Raw genomic sequence first — 15,406 nt, forward strand, 5'->3', positions numbered from 1 at the left:
ACAGGGACAAGGGAACAACATGGGACCCAAAATGGTAGTGAGCGGGGAGTGACAGGCCTGATGGGGAACGATCAAGGGTAAGGTTGCATAGAGAAGAGGTATAGCTGTAGCCCAGGTGGGGACGGAGCATGGTGGTGGGGCAGGAGGAAAGTCAAGGGAGAGGGAGGAAGGAGCTGGGAGTCAAGGGGCATTTATGGAGGTCTAGACAAAGACGTATACATGCAAACATATATATGAGGATGGGGAAATAGATCTAATTGTCTACATTTATAGGTTTAATATTAAGGTGGCGGAAGGACCTTGGGCCTCTAATCAAGCACTCCCTCAATGCATGAATACTTTCATTTATTAAATTGGTACTCTATGATGCTCACTCTCCCGACACAACTGCTGAAGCCAAAGTGGGTGAACAAGTAAATGTGGTGAAGAAAGCTGATGGTGCCCGGCTATCAAAAGAGATAGTGACTGGGGTCTTAAAGGCTTGAAGATAAACAAGTGGCCATCTAGCTCAGAAGCAACAAAGCCCACATGGAAGAAGCACACCAGCCAGTGCGATCAGAGGTGCCAAAGGGACCAGGTATAAGGCATCATGCAAAAAAAAAAAAAAAAAAGAATATGTGTGTGTATGTATATATATATGTATATATATATGTATATATAAACCACATTGAATGAAGGGGTAAGTGCAGAGTGGAGACCCAAGGCCCAAGTGTCGGCCACTGGAGATCCCCCTCATAGAGGGGTTTAGGAGAGGAGATGGGTCAGTCAGGGTGCAAGGTAGTACCGACGAAGAGCACAGCTTTCCTCCAGATCCTGGATGCTTCCTCCCCTCAACTACCATGATCCGAATTCTACCTTGCAGGGCTGGATAGGGCAGAGGTTGTACACTGGTACATATGAGGGCTTGAGGCACAGGGAATTCAGGGTGGATGATACCTTCAGGACCAAGGGTGTGAGGGGCGATGCTGGGAGAGTGTAGGGTGAGTGGGTTGGAAAGGGGGAACTGATTACAGGGATCCACATGTGACCTCCTCCCTGGGAGAGAGACGGCAGAGAAGGGGGGTAAGGGAGACTCCGGATAGAGCAAGATATGACAAAATAACGATGTATAAATTACAAAGGGCACATGAGGGAGGGGGGAGCGGGGATGGAGGGGAAAAAAAAAGAGGACCTGATGCAAAGGGCTTAAGTGGAGAGCAAATGCTTTGAGAATGATTGGGGTGGGGAATGTATGGATGAGCTTTATACAATTGATGTATGTATATGTATGGATTGTGATAAGAGTTTTATGAGTCCCTAATAAAATGTAAAAATAGAAAAGGAAAAAAGAGAAAGAAAATGATTAGGGCAAAGAATGTACAGATGTGCTTTATACAATTGATGTATGTATATGTATGGACTGTTATCAGAGTTGTATGAGCCCCTAATAAAACGTTTAAAAAACAAACAAAAAAACCGAGCTGGCTTTCAGGCTCCCCAAGTCTGCTGCCACCTGCTGGCTAAACAGTGTAACGCACCTGACAAACAAAACCTTAAAGCTACTGAAGAACACACATCACATGATTCCAATTTAATTACCATATATACTTGAGTAAAAGTCGACCTAAATATTAGCCGAGTCACCTAATTTTACCACAAAAACTGCATTAAAAAATGTGCTGAAAACTCGGCTTATACATAAGTATATACTGTGTATATATAAAGTAAAAAATTCACAGGAGCTCTGGTGCAGTGGTTACCTGTTGGGTTGCTAGTGGCAAGGTCAGCAGTACAAAACCAGCAGTCACTCTGAGGGTGAAAGACAAGGCTTTCTACCCCCACCAAAAGTTAAGAGTCTCATACTCACAGGGGCACTTCTACTCTGTCCTATGGGGTCACTAGAGTTGGCACTGATTGAATAACGAAAGTTTAGTTTTGGAATAAAAATTCACAAAGCTACTAGATACAGTATTGAGGGAATATTAAGGACTGGTCATGTTTTACTTGTTATGAAAGGTGAACATATACATATATATACGAACATGCTCTAACTCTTTCTAATAGTATGTTTCCTTTTTATGTAAACTCTACAATAGTTTCCTGAGAAACTTTATCCAAATTTCCTGAGAGAGATTATCTTCTTGTGAAACCAACTCTAAATTCCAAGATATTCACTTAAATATTCTGCAGGTCTCCATTCTAGAAATGGAGAATGAAATCAATAAAAAGTTAATTGACAACAGATGTAGCAATCACTTTTACACGCTTATTTATTTACTACCACTGGTTTATTTACCCTTTGAATAATCGAAATATCATATTAAGAATTTAGCAATTTAGAAAGCATGGAACTGATATTACAATTTTAGGTTGTGACAGCACTAGTCAATTGAGAGGCACTGACTAAAAATATACTGCTTTTAAAAGCTTAGGCACAGTAAATCTGCTTAGCTCCTTTTGAATAAGATTATTTAAATAAGAAAAAAAAGATAAAAAAGTAAAGTATCACTCCAAATAACTTGGAATCTCAGGTTGTACTTTTCAAATCATATGAAAGCTAATATTCAAATATTACTATATAAGATAATGATATAAGACTTACTGAACATTTTTTGGTTTGGACCAGGCCATGTTTTGAGTTTCCTTCAATCCTAGGCGCAGACCATTCATTGCCCCAAATGCAGCTCCTAATAAAAAAACAGCATTCATCCAAATTACAGTTATATTCAAACTGAACTTTTTTACTTTTAATTGAAAGATATAAACAAGATTTCTTTAAAAGTATTTTCAACTACTTAAAAATAATCAAGGGCACTGCTTCTCGGCCCTTTGGCTAAGATCAAGTGCAGTATCTGTTATTATCAGTTTAATATCTGATAAGTCCTCTATCCGAGGACAATATATTAAGTGGGTTTCTGGAGGAGGGAGATGGCCTAAGAGCTTTCTCTATCCATTCCACCCATTGACCTGATATTGCAGTACTTTCAGGAATGGTGCACTACCCTCAGGGAAATAAAAAAATAAAAATAAAAGAAAAATCATCAAGGGGAATTAAATATTTGTTTCTGAGCCCACCTGTCATGCAGCATCCTCCTATGGTAAAGAAGGCCAACTCAAATCTGCCCCGGGTTTTATTTGCTCCAGTTGGTAAAATAAATTCATCTGTATCCTGAGGAAGTAATAATAAAAACCAAGCTCAGCTCCTAAGACATAGTAGTTGCAAAGTATTTATTAATTTTTCAAAATAGTTTTTGATAGGACATAAATTCTATTTACTCATGCAAAATAATGTTCTGTAATAAAAGAAATGACTATATGAAAGTGAAATGAAATCTGTCATACTTATAGGCATTTTCATTTAGAACTGTTTTCCTTCTTAACGAACGTCTCATAGAGTTTGCAATTTGTCTAACTTACTGGTGAGACTGAAGGAACAATGGAAAGGCTAGCTCAAGAGAAGGCAGGTATAGTGAAAGTTAGGAGACAAAACAAATACTTGTCTAGTAGCAGACAATGATTTGCATTCTGAGGTACCTATTTACTTTTTCTTAATAGAACAGTATCTCAAGTGCAAGAAGTTATGCATAATTCATGACTTATATTTTTCAGATAACCAAGACATGTTATGAAATTGTGTAAGGGTAACATCCATTTTAAATGCAAGACACTCCAGTGAATTTTATTATAATAAAATATTACAACATTTTGTAATGTTGAGATACAGTTTGAGATGTTACATTATAATTAATCTTTAAGAAAATATTAAAGAATATCCACAATTATCTGCAAAGGCTATTAAAACACTCCTTTCTTTTCCCATGATCTACTAGTGAGACTGTATTTTCTACAGTATTTCAACTTACTGATTACAGAAGCAAATGCGATTAAGTCAGTCATTCAAAAGAACTGCAAAAATGCAAATAAGGTCACTCTTCTCACTCAATATTGCTGTTTGTCTTGGAAACAATTAATTTTCATGAAAAATATTGCTTGTTATCATATAATGGGCTTACTGTTCCAAAGAAGTGACTAGTCCTACATTAAAAAAAAAACGCTATTCCTGGTATGTACAAATACAGTGATTGCCCAGTCAATATATTTTTACCAAGCTTTCCATCGAAAAATTGGGGGAAAATACACATAAGTGTGCTCTATTTAACATATTAGATCAGGGGTTGGGAATATTTTTTCTGCCAAGGGACATTTGAATATAACATCATTTGTGGGCTATAGTGGTCAAAACTTAATTAATCACCTTTTGTAATGGCTGGAACTGCTTCTCTTTGGTGAGGCCCCTCCACTAGAGAGACCACCAGTAGTTTCTCCCACATCCACGTGGTATATACAGAACACTAATAAAAGCACCATCGATTAGGTACCTAGTTGAGTGATTTTGAATTTTCTTTTGTATATACATTCTCACCCCAAATCTCTGCATAAGATAGACAGGATAAACAATCTGGAGGAGAAAACAACTGGTCTGGAGGTTTGGGGGGTTGGGGGTGGGGGAGGCAAGTTGAGAGGGAGAGTGTGGGGGGGAGGGAAAGCAGGTGGGTATTAATAAATCCAAGGCCAAGGAAACAACAAGTGATCTAAAATCAATGGTAAGGAGGGCATAGGATGTCTGGTAGGGCTTGGTCAAGGGCAATGTAAACGAGAGGAATTACTGAAACCCAAATGAAGGCTGAGCAAGAAAATGGGACAAGAGGAAAGTAAAAGGAAATTGAGGAAAGAACTAGGAGGAAAAGGGCATTTATAGAGGTCTAAATACAGGCATGTGCATATGTAAATATATTTATATAGGATGATGGGGAAATAGATCTATGTGCATATATTTATAGGTTTAATATTAAGGTAGCATATGGATATAGGACCTCTATTTGCATACTCCCTGAGTGCAAGAACACTTTGTTCTATTAAATTGGCATTCCATGATGCTCACCTTACCAACAGGATTGCTGAAGACAAAGGAGGTGCATAAGCAAATGTGGTGAAGAAAGCTGATGGTGCCCAGCTATCAAAAGATATAGCATCTGGGGTCTTAAAGGCTTGAAGAGACACAAGTGGCCATTTAGCTGACAAGCAACAAAGGCCACATGGAAGCACACCAGCCTGTGTGATAATGAGGTGTTGAAGGTATCAGGCATCAAAGAACAAAAAATCTTATCATTGAGAATGAGGAGGAATGAGGACCTAAAGCCCATCTGTAGGCAACTGGACATCCCTTTATAGAAGGGTCACAGGGAGGAGAGGAGCCAGTCAGGGTGTAGTGTAGCAATGAAGATACATACCACTTTCCTCTAGTTCTTAAATGCTCCCCTGTCCCACTATCATTATCCCAATTTTACTTTATAAATCCGCTAGATCAGAGGATGTACACTAGTACAGATAGGAAATGGAAACACAAGGAATCCAGGACAGATAAACCCTTCAGGAAGAGTGGTGAGAGTGGAGATACTGGGAGGGTGGAGCGAAGGTGGGGTAGAAAGGGTAATCTGATTACAAGGATCTACATATAATCCACTCCCGGTGGACGGACAATAGAAAAGTGGGTGAAGGGAGATGTTGAACAGTGTAAAATATGACAAAACAATAATTTACAAATTATCAAGGGTTCATGAGGGAGGGGGAGTGGGGACGCAGGGGGAAAATGAGCTGATACCAAGGGCTCAAGTAGAAAGCAAATGTTTTGAGAATGATGATGGTGACAAATGTACAAATGTGCTTGACACAACGGATGTTATGTACAGATTGTGATAAGAGTTTTACGAGCCCCCAATATAATGATTAAAAAGAATGATAACTGTTATATATATTGGCCGTGTATCTGTTTTATGGCTTCCTTAGTTAGAATTTTTGATAAAAATCACACCACCTGCAAATAAGGGTACTTTCATGTCTTCCTTTACTATTTGGATTTCATTTTTTTGCCTTTTGTCCTTGCTGGAACCTCTAACACACTGTTGAACAGGAGAGAGAGAGCGTTCTTGTTTTATAGCTGACAGTAGGAGGGAAGGCTTTCTCTGTTGCGTAGGCTAGCTGTGGAGTTTTCAGATGCCCTTTGTGAGGGTAAGACATTCCCGCCTATTCCAAGTTTATGATTTTTATCAAGAGAGATGACTTTTTTACATGCTTTTCCTTTATTTTATATTGATATGGTAAAGTACACTGAATTTTAGAGGTTAAACTAACTTTGCGTTCCTGGAACATCCAACCATTACTCTTTGAAACTTCAGTTTAATTCCGTTTCCTTAGATTACCGAGTGTGAAAACACCTGCCAATTCAATTTTGCTTATGTGACTTAGGATCTTTTCCAACTAAATGACCAGTAAGCAGCATATAAGATCTCCAAAACAAACAGCCTATGGTAATACAAACGTCAAAAGGTTGAACTCCATTATGAAACATACCTGCGTCCATCACATCTTCATTCTTATAGGTTTTTGATTTTTAAAAGAGTCCCAGAAATTAAGATTCTCATTTATTTTTAATTTGGCATAACAATTTCTTATAACTTTGTAAATACTTAAAATTTTCTTTTAAATCCCATGTTGGTTTTAAACAAGTCTTTAAAAGGAATTACTGACTGAATTCAGGGAGTTTACATAGTCTGAGAAAATGGGAGCTGGACCTCAGACACTTTGTGCCTCCGTAAGCCATCATTAGTCTTTGGCAGCACAGGTCATCCCTGACTTATGATGGGGCTCTGTTTTGAAGACTCAGTCCTAAGTTGGTTCTTACATAGTCTAATACTTTTGTATCTTTTAAAGTTTTCATTGTTATTGTTTTTATAAGCCTGTAGTGCTGTGTAGTCATAAAACTGAACACATGACAATGGTAATCGCATCAAATTATGCCCTGCAATTCCTTTATTATTAATAAGATGTACCAAAAACAAACAAAAAAACTCAAAACCTAATCAGATGGTAATTTAAATGTGGTTCACTGTAATGAGAATATATGATGAATCAGGCCTCCTTTTTTTTAAATGAGATTTAAAAAATAAGATAAAGCAGCAAACGAGGAAATTCACAAACGTACTTGTTTGACTTTACCTGAACGAGGTATCGAGGATCCACATTTAAATAAGGAGACAGAGGGTTCATACCAGTCACTAGAGAGAAAACAAAATGTATCACAATAAAACTCTTTGTGTGTAAGGCTTTAAACGGTTTAATGTTTTCTATGAATAAAATTCTTTAGAGTTATTTCATTTAAAGTTAACTAAGCTGTTGAAGGCATTTGAAACTTTGATTTACAGGCTCACTAAATGGTGTTGCCCCTGCCCTATTTTTCGTTCCATGATTATCCTTGCATGTGGCAGTTTCAAGGTCCCTGGCTGGCGCAAGCAATAGTCATTAAATTACTATGCAAAATGTTAGTGGTCTAAGCCCATACACTGGTCCCATGAAAGAAAGGCCTGGGGATCTCCTTTCACGATTGTTATTGTTGTTAGTTCCCACTGAGTCAATTCCAGCTCAGGGCAACTCAAGGTATGCAGAGTCGAAATCATAGCTGGTCACCAGGTCACTCTTCAGAGATGTCTCTGGTTTAGAGGAAAAGAAAAACAAAACACAACCTTATGGAGTTCTGCTCTGTGATACTGAGTCAGGATCAGCTCAGTAGCAAAATGTTCTTGGTGGCTTATAAACTTCCTCCTCCAGGGATCTTAGTCTCAAACCCAGGATGCAAATTTTTAGCTCAGGCTCTCATAAGGAGATGATGGTAATAGCATAGAGTATCAGAAAGCACAGACCAGGTCAGTTATAAAGCTAGTCCCTTTATACTGGGTTGAATGTCACTTGATAATTATACAAACTGCAAAATAAAATTGATGAGACAAATTAAACATAGAAAAACAAAACAACCCCCCCCCGAAAAACAGTGGTGGGTTGCGTTTCTATTTAGTGTGCACAAATATTTAATATCTTAGTGTTATTATTTGCTACTATATTGATTTATGAAAGTAATTTACCATAGGTTTGGGATTGGGAAAAATGCAAACTTTCAGAAGGCAAGACCTAAAGTTGGAAAGAGAAAATCATAAAGGAAAGCCAATATTCCTACACTTAAAATGTAATCTTTGCCTCCTTCTATACCTCAGTTCATAAATCCATGCATTACTCATAACACCTTTTTCATCAATGACGTTTTGCTATTTCAAAATATAGCAAAATTTGTGACAGCTGGAATTCAACAGGAATGCATTTCACCCAGGTCTTGAACGTTTTCTGCCACTGACACTCAATAGTGGAAAAATCTCTGACAGACTTCTATTTAATACAGATTCTGGCTTTCATGCATTTTACTATATACCTTCAATTTTGATACCAATCACCAGTTCTTATTGCCATGATCCTATTCCAACTATCATTTCAACTGGAATAAAGCTAATTGAATAAACCAAACAATACCCTCCTACTTTACTTACTAGTCTTTACTTCCTTCTGTCCCTTTTCAAGAAAAGAAAATCAGTCCTAATAGGGTTTCTGCACAAATACTATGAAATCCAAACTCCTTACCATGACTTACAAAATCCTAGCTGCCATTTCCTGTCACATTGCTCCATTATCTCCTGGCACTCCAATGTCCCTGAAACTTTGGATTTGGATGTCCAGCAGACATACTGGCTGGATGAAGAACCATTACTCCATATTCTATGGTTGTTTTGGTGTTTTTTTTTTGGTCCTCAAGGCATTTGCCTTACAGTTATTGGTACAGTATTCAGGTAAGAGGTCAAGTGTCAACTCCACTAACAAAGCATTTTAAACTGTGCCCACCACCCCTGCAATCAGGCCTCTTTTTTTCATAATACTTAATACTAACAAAAATGTTTTTACTTATGCTAGTTGACTCACTCTAGAACAGTGGTTCTCAGTCTTCGTAATGCTGTAACCCTCTAATACATTTCCTTATGTTGTGCGGAACCTCCCAACCATAAAATTATGTTCGTTGTTAATTCATGATTTTGTCATATCTTACACTGCCTGATGTCTCCCTTCACCCCCTTTTCTGCTGTCTGTCCCCCAGGGAGGAGGTTAAATGTAGGACCCTGTAACTGGTTCCCCCTCTCCACCCCGCCCTCCCTCCATGGAATCTTTTTTTTCCTCACTACCTGCTAGCGCCTCAAACCCGAAAAGGCAGCGGTCACGTTGCAGGTGTTCAATAAAGACATTTACCCTCCAGTTACTCAATTTATTTTCAAATCTTACTAAAATTAATAATTCTGTCATATTAAAGTTGTGTCCTTTGTGCTGAGCTTCCTAAACTTATATATAAACCATGTTCTTGAATATAGATCCAGTTTGAATACAGAATGAAATAGCTACATGAGCTTAAGCCAAAAAGTATTAATACTAAATCAAAGAAACTTTTAATAAAATTATCAAAATGTGAGGCTATTGTTTCTTGACATATCCCCCATCTAGGTCCAGACATTTCTAAAGGAAGTGTTTCTACCTCTTTAACCCTTCCCCAAATAATTCTGCCCTCTTCCATTCATATCACACTAAACCGACAGTTTTGCCATCCCCAAGGGACTCCAACCAGGTTTCTTTTAAATGTTGGTTGGGAAACAAATGAAAGAAAAAAAAGCATAAAGGGGCAAGACAGAACTGGAGGTGAATGGGGAAATTCCCCCCCCCCCCAAAAGAATCTTTTTGCTACCCTAAAAGAATGAACAGGTGCATTGTCATAATTGGTGCAATTTTCCTGGCCCCTTTGGCACAAATGCAGTTCTCAGTTTTCTTCTAAATTCTTTATAATAAGCCCCAAGATCATACTGTGGCCTTTGAGAAAATCTACTATGATTCCAAAGAGGTACCATAACTTTCTGAGCTGATTCTTTGTCTTGAACTTAACTGGCACATCAAATCTTACTGGAAGCCACTGTTGAGTGGACTTTATTCTCTGGATCATAGAGGTAAATTAGTATCAAGTTTACTTAAAAGATTGAGGGAAAGGCCAAGTCTTTGAGCTAGCTTTGGGACCCAAAGAGCTAATATGTTCAAAATTGAAAAGGTCAAGCCATGTGAGAGTCCATCTTCAGTAGCAATTTCATCAATGGTAATTTCATAATCTTTGTCCACCAGTATCTGGACTTTAGCCTGAGCTTCTTCATTTATTGAGGCTGATGGTCTCCCCTTCCTTCTCTCATCTTTTGAAGTTTTCCCAATCTTCCTTAATAGACTGGATTTAAGGGGCAGTACCAATCCCAAATATGTGGACAGGCACCCCTCCCCATAGAAGAATTTTTTTTCAGAGGACAGCACTGAAGCTACAGCTCAGGGAGAGGGACATGTCTGATCAGAACACATGAGAACAAATGAAGGGGGAAGAAAAGAGTGGAGCACATCCTGGCCCACCAAGCTATATCCCCGCTCAGAACAGGCAATGGACAGAGAGGACCATATGGCCAGCCCGCTATGAGAAACTACTTCCCTCACTGATCCATATCCCTACAAGGACAACAGTGGAGACACAGTGTTGGAACTGCATCTCATCTGACCCCATCACACCTAGGCAAAACACTAAGGTTGTGCAACACTACAGCAAGGGAAGCAGAGCAAGGAAGTCCCCAGGGAATACAAAAAATAGACTCTGGGGCCAGGGCGGTGGCACCCCATTACACTTGTCTGGAAAACACTCCTAAAGGCCAACAAACAGACCTTGAACTATTTACAGGCTTTTCTCTTTTTTTGTCATTGGTTTGTTTTCTTTTGTTGCTTTGTTTTGCTGTCTTGTTTTTGTGCTATTATCTCTGCAGGACTACCTAGATAAGATAGGCAGGATAAACAATCTGGAGGAGAAAACAACTGGTCTGAAGGTTCTGGGGAGGACACGTGAGAGGGAGAGTGGGAGGGAGGGAAGGAAGTGGGTGTTAACAAACCCAAGGCCAAGGGAACAAGAGGTCTAAAAATCGATGACAAAGAGAGTGTAGGATGCCTGGTAGGGCTTGATCAAGGGCAATGTAAACAAGAGGAATTACTCAAACCCAAATGAAGGCTGAGCAAGATAATGGGACAAGAGGAAAGTAAAAGGAAAGAGAGGAAAGAAATAGGAGGAAAGGGCATTTATAGAGGTCGAAATACAGGCATGTGCATGTCAATATATTTATATATGATGGGGAAATAGATCCATGTGCATATATTTAGTTTTAGTATTAAGGTAGCAGATGGACAGTGGGCCTCTACTTGCATACTCCCTCAGTGCAAGAACAGTTTGTCCTATTAAACTGGCATTCCATGATGCTCTCCTTGCTAACATGATTGCTGAAGACAAAGCAGGTTCATAAGCACATGTGGTGAAGAAAGCTGATGGTGCCTGGCTAACAAAAGATATAGCATAAAAAAAAAGACATAGCATCTGGGGTCTTACAAGCTTGAAGGTAACCAAGTGGCCATCTAACTTAGAAGCAACAAAGCCCACATGGAAGCACACCAGCCTGTGTGATCATGAGGTGTTGAAGCGATCAGGTATCAGGCATCAAAGATCAAAAATATCATATCATTGAGAATGAGGAGAGTGCAGAGTGGGGACCCAAAGCCCATTTGCAGACAACTGGACATATCACCCTACAGAAGGGTCACAGGGAGATGAGCCATTTAAGGTGTAGTGTAGCAATGATGAAACATACAACTTTCCTCTAGATCCTAAATGCTTCTCCCCGCCCCCCCCTCCCACTATCATGATCCCAATTCTACCTTACAAATCTGGCTAGACCAGAGGATGTACACTGGTACAGCTAGGAACTGAAAACACAAGGAATCCAGGACAGAGGATCCCTTCAGGACCACTGGTGAGAGTGGCAATAGTCGGAGGGTGGAGGGAAGGTAGGGTAGAAAGGGGGAACCGATTACAAGGATCTAGATGCGACCTCCTCCCTGGGGGATGGACAATAGAAAAGTTGGTAAAGGGAAATGTTGGACAGTGTAAGATATGAAAAAATAATAACTTATAAATTATCAAGGGTTCATGAGAGAGTAGGGAGCAGGGAGGGAGGGGAAACATGAGGAACTGACACCAAGGGCTCAAGTAGAAAGCAAATGTTTTGAGAATGATGATGACAACAAATGTACAAATGTGCTTGACACAATGTGTGTATATACGGATTGTGATAAAAGTTTTATGAGCCCCCAATAAAATTATTTAATAACCCTGACTGTGACGACTCTGATAACTTGCTTAGGCCATAATTCTCAGTGCTTTGAAAATCCCTGTTTTCTGGTAAGAACATGGTCTTTGTAACTTAACTACCTTAAGAATGGTTGTATTACAAATGTTTTCAAAGGAACATCTTTTAGTAAACAGCGTATCCATTACTAACTTCCTACTATGCTCAGGGCTAGCTTCTATGTATCCAGCTAGATATTTACAAAATCCCATAAGAGTTGGACAAATATTCCTTGGATTGAGGATAGGACAAGCAGGATACTCATGTCTTTATAACTATGACCTTACCTTTTCCTTACCTCCTATTTCCCTACCTAGAACCATTATCTGTTTTTTTTACTTCATGGCCACAAATCACCTTTTTAAGTTCACTTCTGAGCTCTTTCAGATGTTCCTGGTAAATCCCAGATATTTCTCTTGCTCCCACGTGATTACTCAATGTTGTCCTAACGAGTACTTTTTTGAGATTTTACAATCTGAACCTTGTGCTAATTAATAACTATGGGACCGACACAAAGCCCACCACTAGATTGATGTTTTAAAGATTTTAATAAATCATTTTATTGGGGGCTTTTACAGCTCTTATAACAATCCTTACAAAAACCAATCCGCACATCAGTTTTATCAAGCACATTTATGGATTGAGGTTTCTAAATGCCAACCAAAAAGAAAAAATAGCGAGCACCTTAAATTAAGTTCTGTGTTGCTCTAAGAGCTAGTCAGAAAGGTTTGCAGGGTCGACTCGTTACTTACGGGGCACTCCGGCCAAATCCGCGTGAGAGTAACCTGCTCCGCCGGCTCCAAAAAAGCCGGCCAGGCCTCCTGTGGTTTTGTTGCTGCTTCCCCCGCCGCCTTCCATGATGTCAAAACTCCCAAGCCGTCTGCTTTCCGCCACCAGCTCAGGCCGAGGTCGGGAGCTCAGCCGTTTCGCCAAAATAACCGAGGGAAGACCGGGTTACCACGGACTCCTTCCCACGCTGACCTTCCGGGGGATTGCGCCCGTCAAGCGCCACGCTTCCGCATTACGACAGTGCACGCCCCGGAAGCCAGAGCGCCCGACGGCAGCTTTTCGGTGGTGGGAAATTGAGCGAAGCCGGAATCAGAGCAGCGCATTCTGATGCAGGTGGGGTTCCTGTGAAAGAGGGAAAGCAGGCTTTCGCCGTGGGAAGCCAGCCGAACAACTGCAGAAGCAGCAGTGGTAGAGAGGGAGTGGTGCGGGGAGGCGCCGGAAAGGAGGCACAGTCTGACCTTATTAGGGTTAGTGAATTAGGCAGTCGGACTGGGCTGGCCCGGGGACTTTGAACTGCGGGTGTCGACATGAGTGCGGGCACCGGCTGTGAGCCCTGCACTAAGCGTCCCCGCTGGGGCGTCGCTGCAACTTCTCCGCCAGTCATCGCGGACGCTCGGAGCTTCCCCGGGCAGAGGCGTGTCCTCGACCCCAAGGACGCTGCCCTGCAGTTCAGGGTCCCACAGTCCTCGCCAGGTTGCGTCCCCGGGCGGGCGGGACCGCACAGAGGCAGCGCCACCTCGCTTGGTACGTGAGGAATTAAAGTCTTTGTCCTTCATTCTGGCCCGAATTGCTTTCTGATATGACTCCTATCTGTTCATGTACACCACTCCAAGGTCCCTTTGCTGAGCTAATAAGGCCACTAATGGGAGAATGGGACTGTCATTTTTCCTGTTGAGATTGGTAGTGTGAGATAGCCATTCAAAGGGTGGAAAATGGCAGTAGACCCCAACTGTTTGCTTTCCTCTGAGAAATTGCCAAAAGTAGTCATAGGTTGAGTAGGCGAAGCAGCAGCTCTTCAACCATCTAGATAACTGGTTCCCAAATGTTGCAGTACCGCTCCCTGGGTGGCTCTGAAACGGTCCAGGTGGGCCTGCAAAACCTACACTTCCTGGATGATGGGAAACTTTTTCATCAGAGGGAGGGTCGCTGAGCAATTTAATTTTTTTTTTCCTGAAAACGGGGCAGTAAGCCAAATAAATTTAGAGATAGAAAATTGGTTGAATTTTATTCATTCAGATTTTGGGACTTTTTTCCCCCCCTGAGGGCTCAGTTTTTGATCTCGCCTGGTATTGTTTTAGTTTCTATGCACAGTATTGATCAAGAAGAAATATACCTATCTTAGGTGTTAAAAATCAAAATATGTAGACAACTGCACAGGTTTCTATAATGTAGAATAATTTAGATGTAGATGTAGACAACTGCACAGGTTTCTGTAATATAGAGTAATAAGTTCAGTTATGCGTGAAAGACATTTTATGGTAGGAGTCGGGAGTATCTAATGTAGTGTCTGAGTTAAAAGATAGTCTCCCATGTTGGATTGTGTTAGATATGATAAAATAATAATTATAAATTATCAAGGGTTCAGAGGGAGGGGGAAGAGGGAGGGAGGGGTAAAATGAGCTGATACCAAGGGCTCAAGTAGAAAGCAGGTGTTTTGAGAATGATGATGGCAACATATGTACGAATGTGCTTGGTGCTGGACACAAATTATGTATGTGAAAAGAGTTGTATGAGCCCCTAGTAAATATATATATATATATAAAAGATAGTCTCCCAAAGATGGGGTTGAGTTGTGAGGCTTGCGCAGGCGTTAGTTAGATGAAGAGAGGGAATCTGGATGATGTGGGAAAATGTTCCAGGCATTTGGCAGGTACATAGTGAACATTGAAGCATAGATGAGATTTGGAGCTGCAAAGGTCAGTTCATGCCGACCCTGGCTAAGGATTTTGAACTTTATCCCTAAAAGACATTTAAAGGGTTTCTGGTAGGGGATTGGCTTGATGAGGATTTTCTGTTTTGTTTTCAGGGGGTGGGGTGTGCCTATGTTTCAATACAAAAAACCAAACCTCAGTGCCACCGAGTTGATTCTGACGCACAGCCACCCTGTAGGACAAAGCGGAGCTATCCATTTGGGTTCCAAATGTTTTAAAATATTTTATGAGATGGCCTATTTTGTCTTTTGTCAGACGACTAAAAAACAAACCCAAACTCTGCCACCAAGCCAATGCTGACTCATAGTGACCTTTTTAGGATAGAGTAGAACTGCTCCTCTGAGTTTCTGAGACTTTACCTACTTACTGGAATAGAAAATCCAGTTTTTCTCCCCAGGAGCAGCTGGTGATTTTGAAATGTGGACCTTATGCATTGCAGCCTAATGAATAAGCACCTTGCCAACAGAGGTCCCATGGAATGACTGGTGGGTTTTAATTGCTGACTTTGAGATTAGCAAGTTGAAAGGGAGCAGA

The 15,406-nt window shown here is 40.5% G+C and overlaps 2 protein-coding genes and 1 non-coding gene across 4 annotated transcripts in view; 2 read left to right on the plus strand and 1 right to left on the minus strand.

Moving 5' to 3' along the window:
• The window catches only part of LOC142462370 (mitochondrial import inner membrane translocase subunit Tim23), a 32,021-nt gene extending 18,863 nt beyond the window's left edge, over positions 1 to 13,158 (minus strand). The window contains exons 1-4 of the mRNA XM_075564167.1: positions 12,905 to 13,158; positions 7,036 to 7,094; positions 3,055 to 3,148; positions 2,582 to 2,666 (exon numbers count right to left, since the gene is read on the minus strand). Of these exons, the coding sequence (XP_075420282.1) occupies positions 2,582 to 2,666; positions 3,055 to 3,148; positions 7,036 to 7,094; positions 12,905 to 13,010 (344 nt within the window). The 5' untranslated portion in view covers positions 13,011 to 13,158. The remainder of the gene's footprint in view (positions 1 to 2,581; positions 2,667 to 3,054; positions 3,149 to 7,035; positions 7,095 to 12,904) is intronic.
• LOC142423489 (U2 spliceosomal RNA) lies at positions 2,793 to 2,983 on the plus strand. The gene has a single exon (XR_012779135.1). It is a non-coding gene; the product is annotated as a U2 spliceosomal RNA (small nuclear RNA).
• A 35-nt stretch (positions 13,159 to 13,193) lies between the features above and the next one.
• PARG (poly(ADP-ribose) glycohydrolase) overlaps positions 13,194 to 15,406 on the plus strand; it is a 155,889-nt gene continuing 153,676 nt past the window's right edge. The window contains exon 1 of one of the 2 annotated variants that reach the window (XM_075564169.1): positions 13,194 to 13,274. Coding sequence is in view for 1 of the 2 variants with exons in the window: in XM_075564168.1 (XP_075420283.1) it covers positions 13,469 to 13,685 (217 nt within the window). In the remaining variant the exon portion in view is untranslated. The other variant, XM_075564168.1, reaches the window with a different exon arrangement.

The sequence above is a fragment of the Tenrec ecaudatus genome, chromosome 12 (genome assembly GCF_050624435.1).
Source record: "Tenrec ecaudatus isolate mTenEca1 chromosome 12, mTenEca1.hap1, whole genome shotgun sequence".
In the NCBI taxonomy this organism is placed as follows: Eukaryota; Metazoa; Chordata; class Mammalia; order Afrosoricida; family Tenrecidae; genus Tenrec; species Tenrec ecaudatus.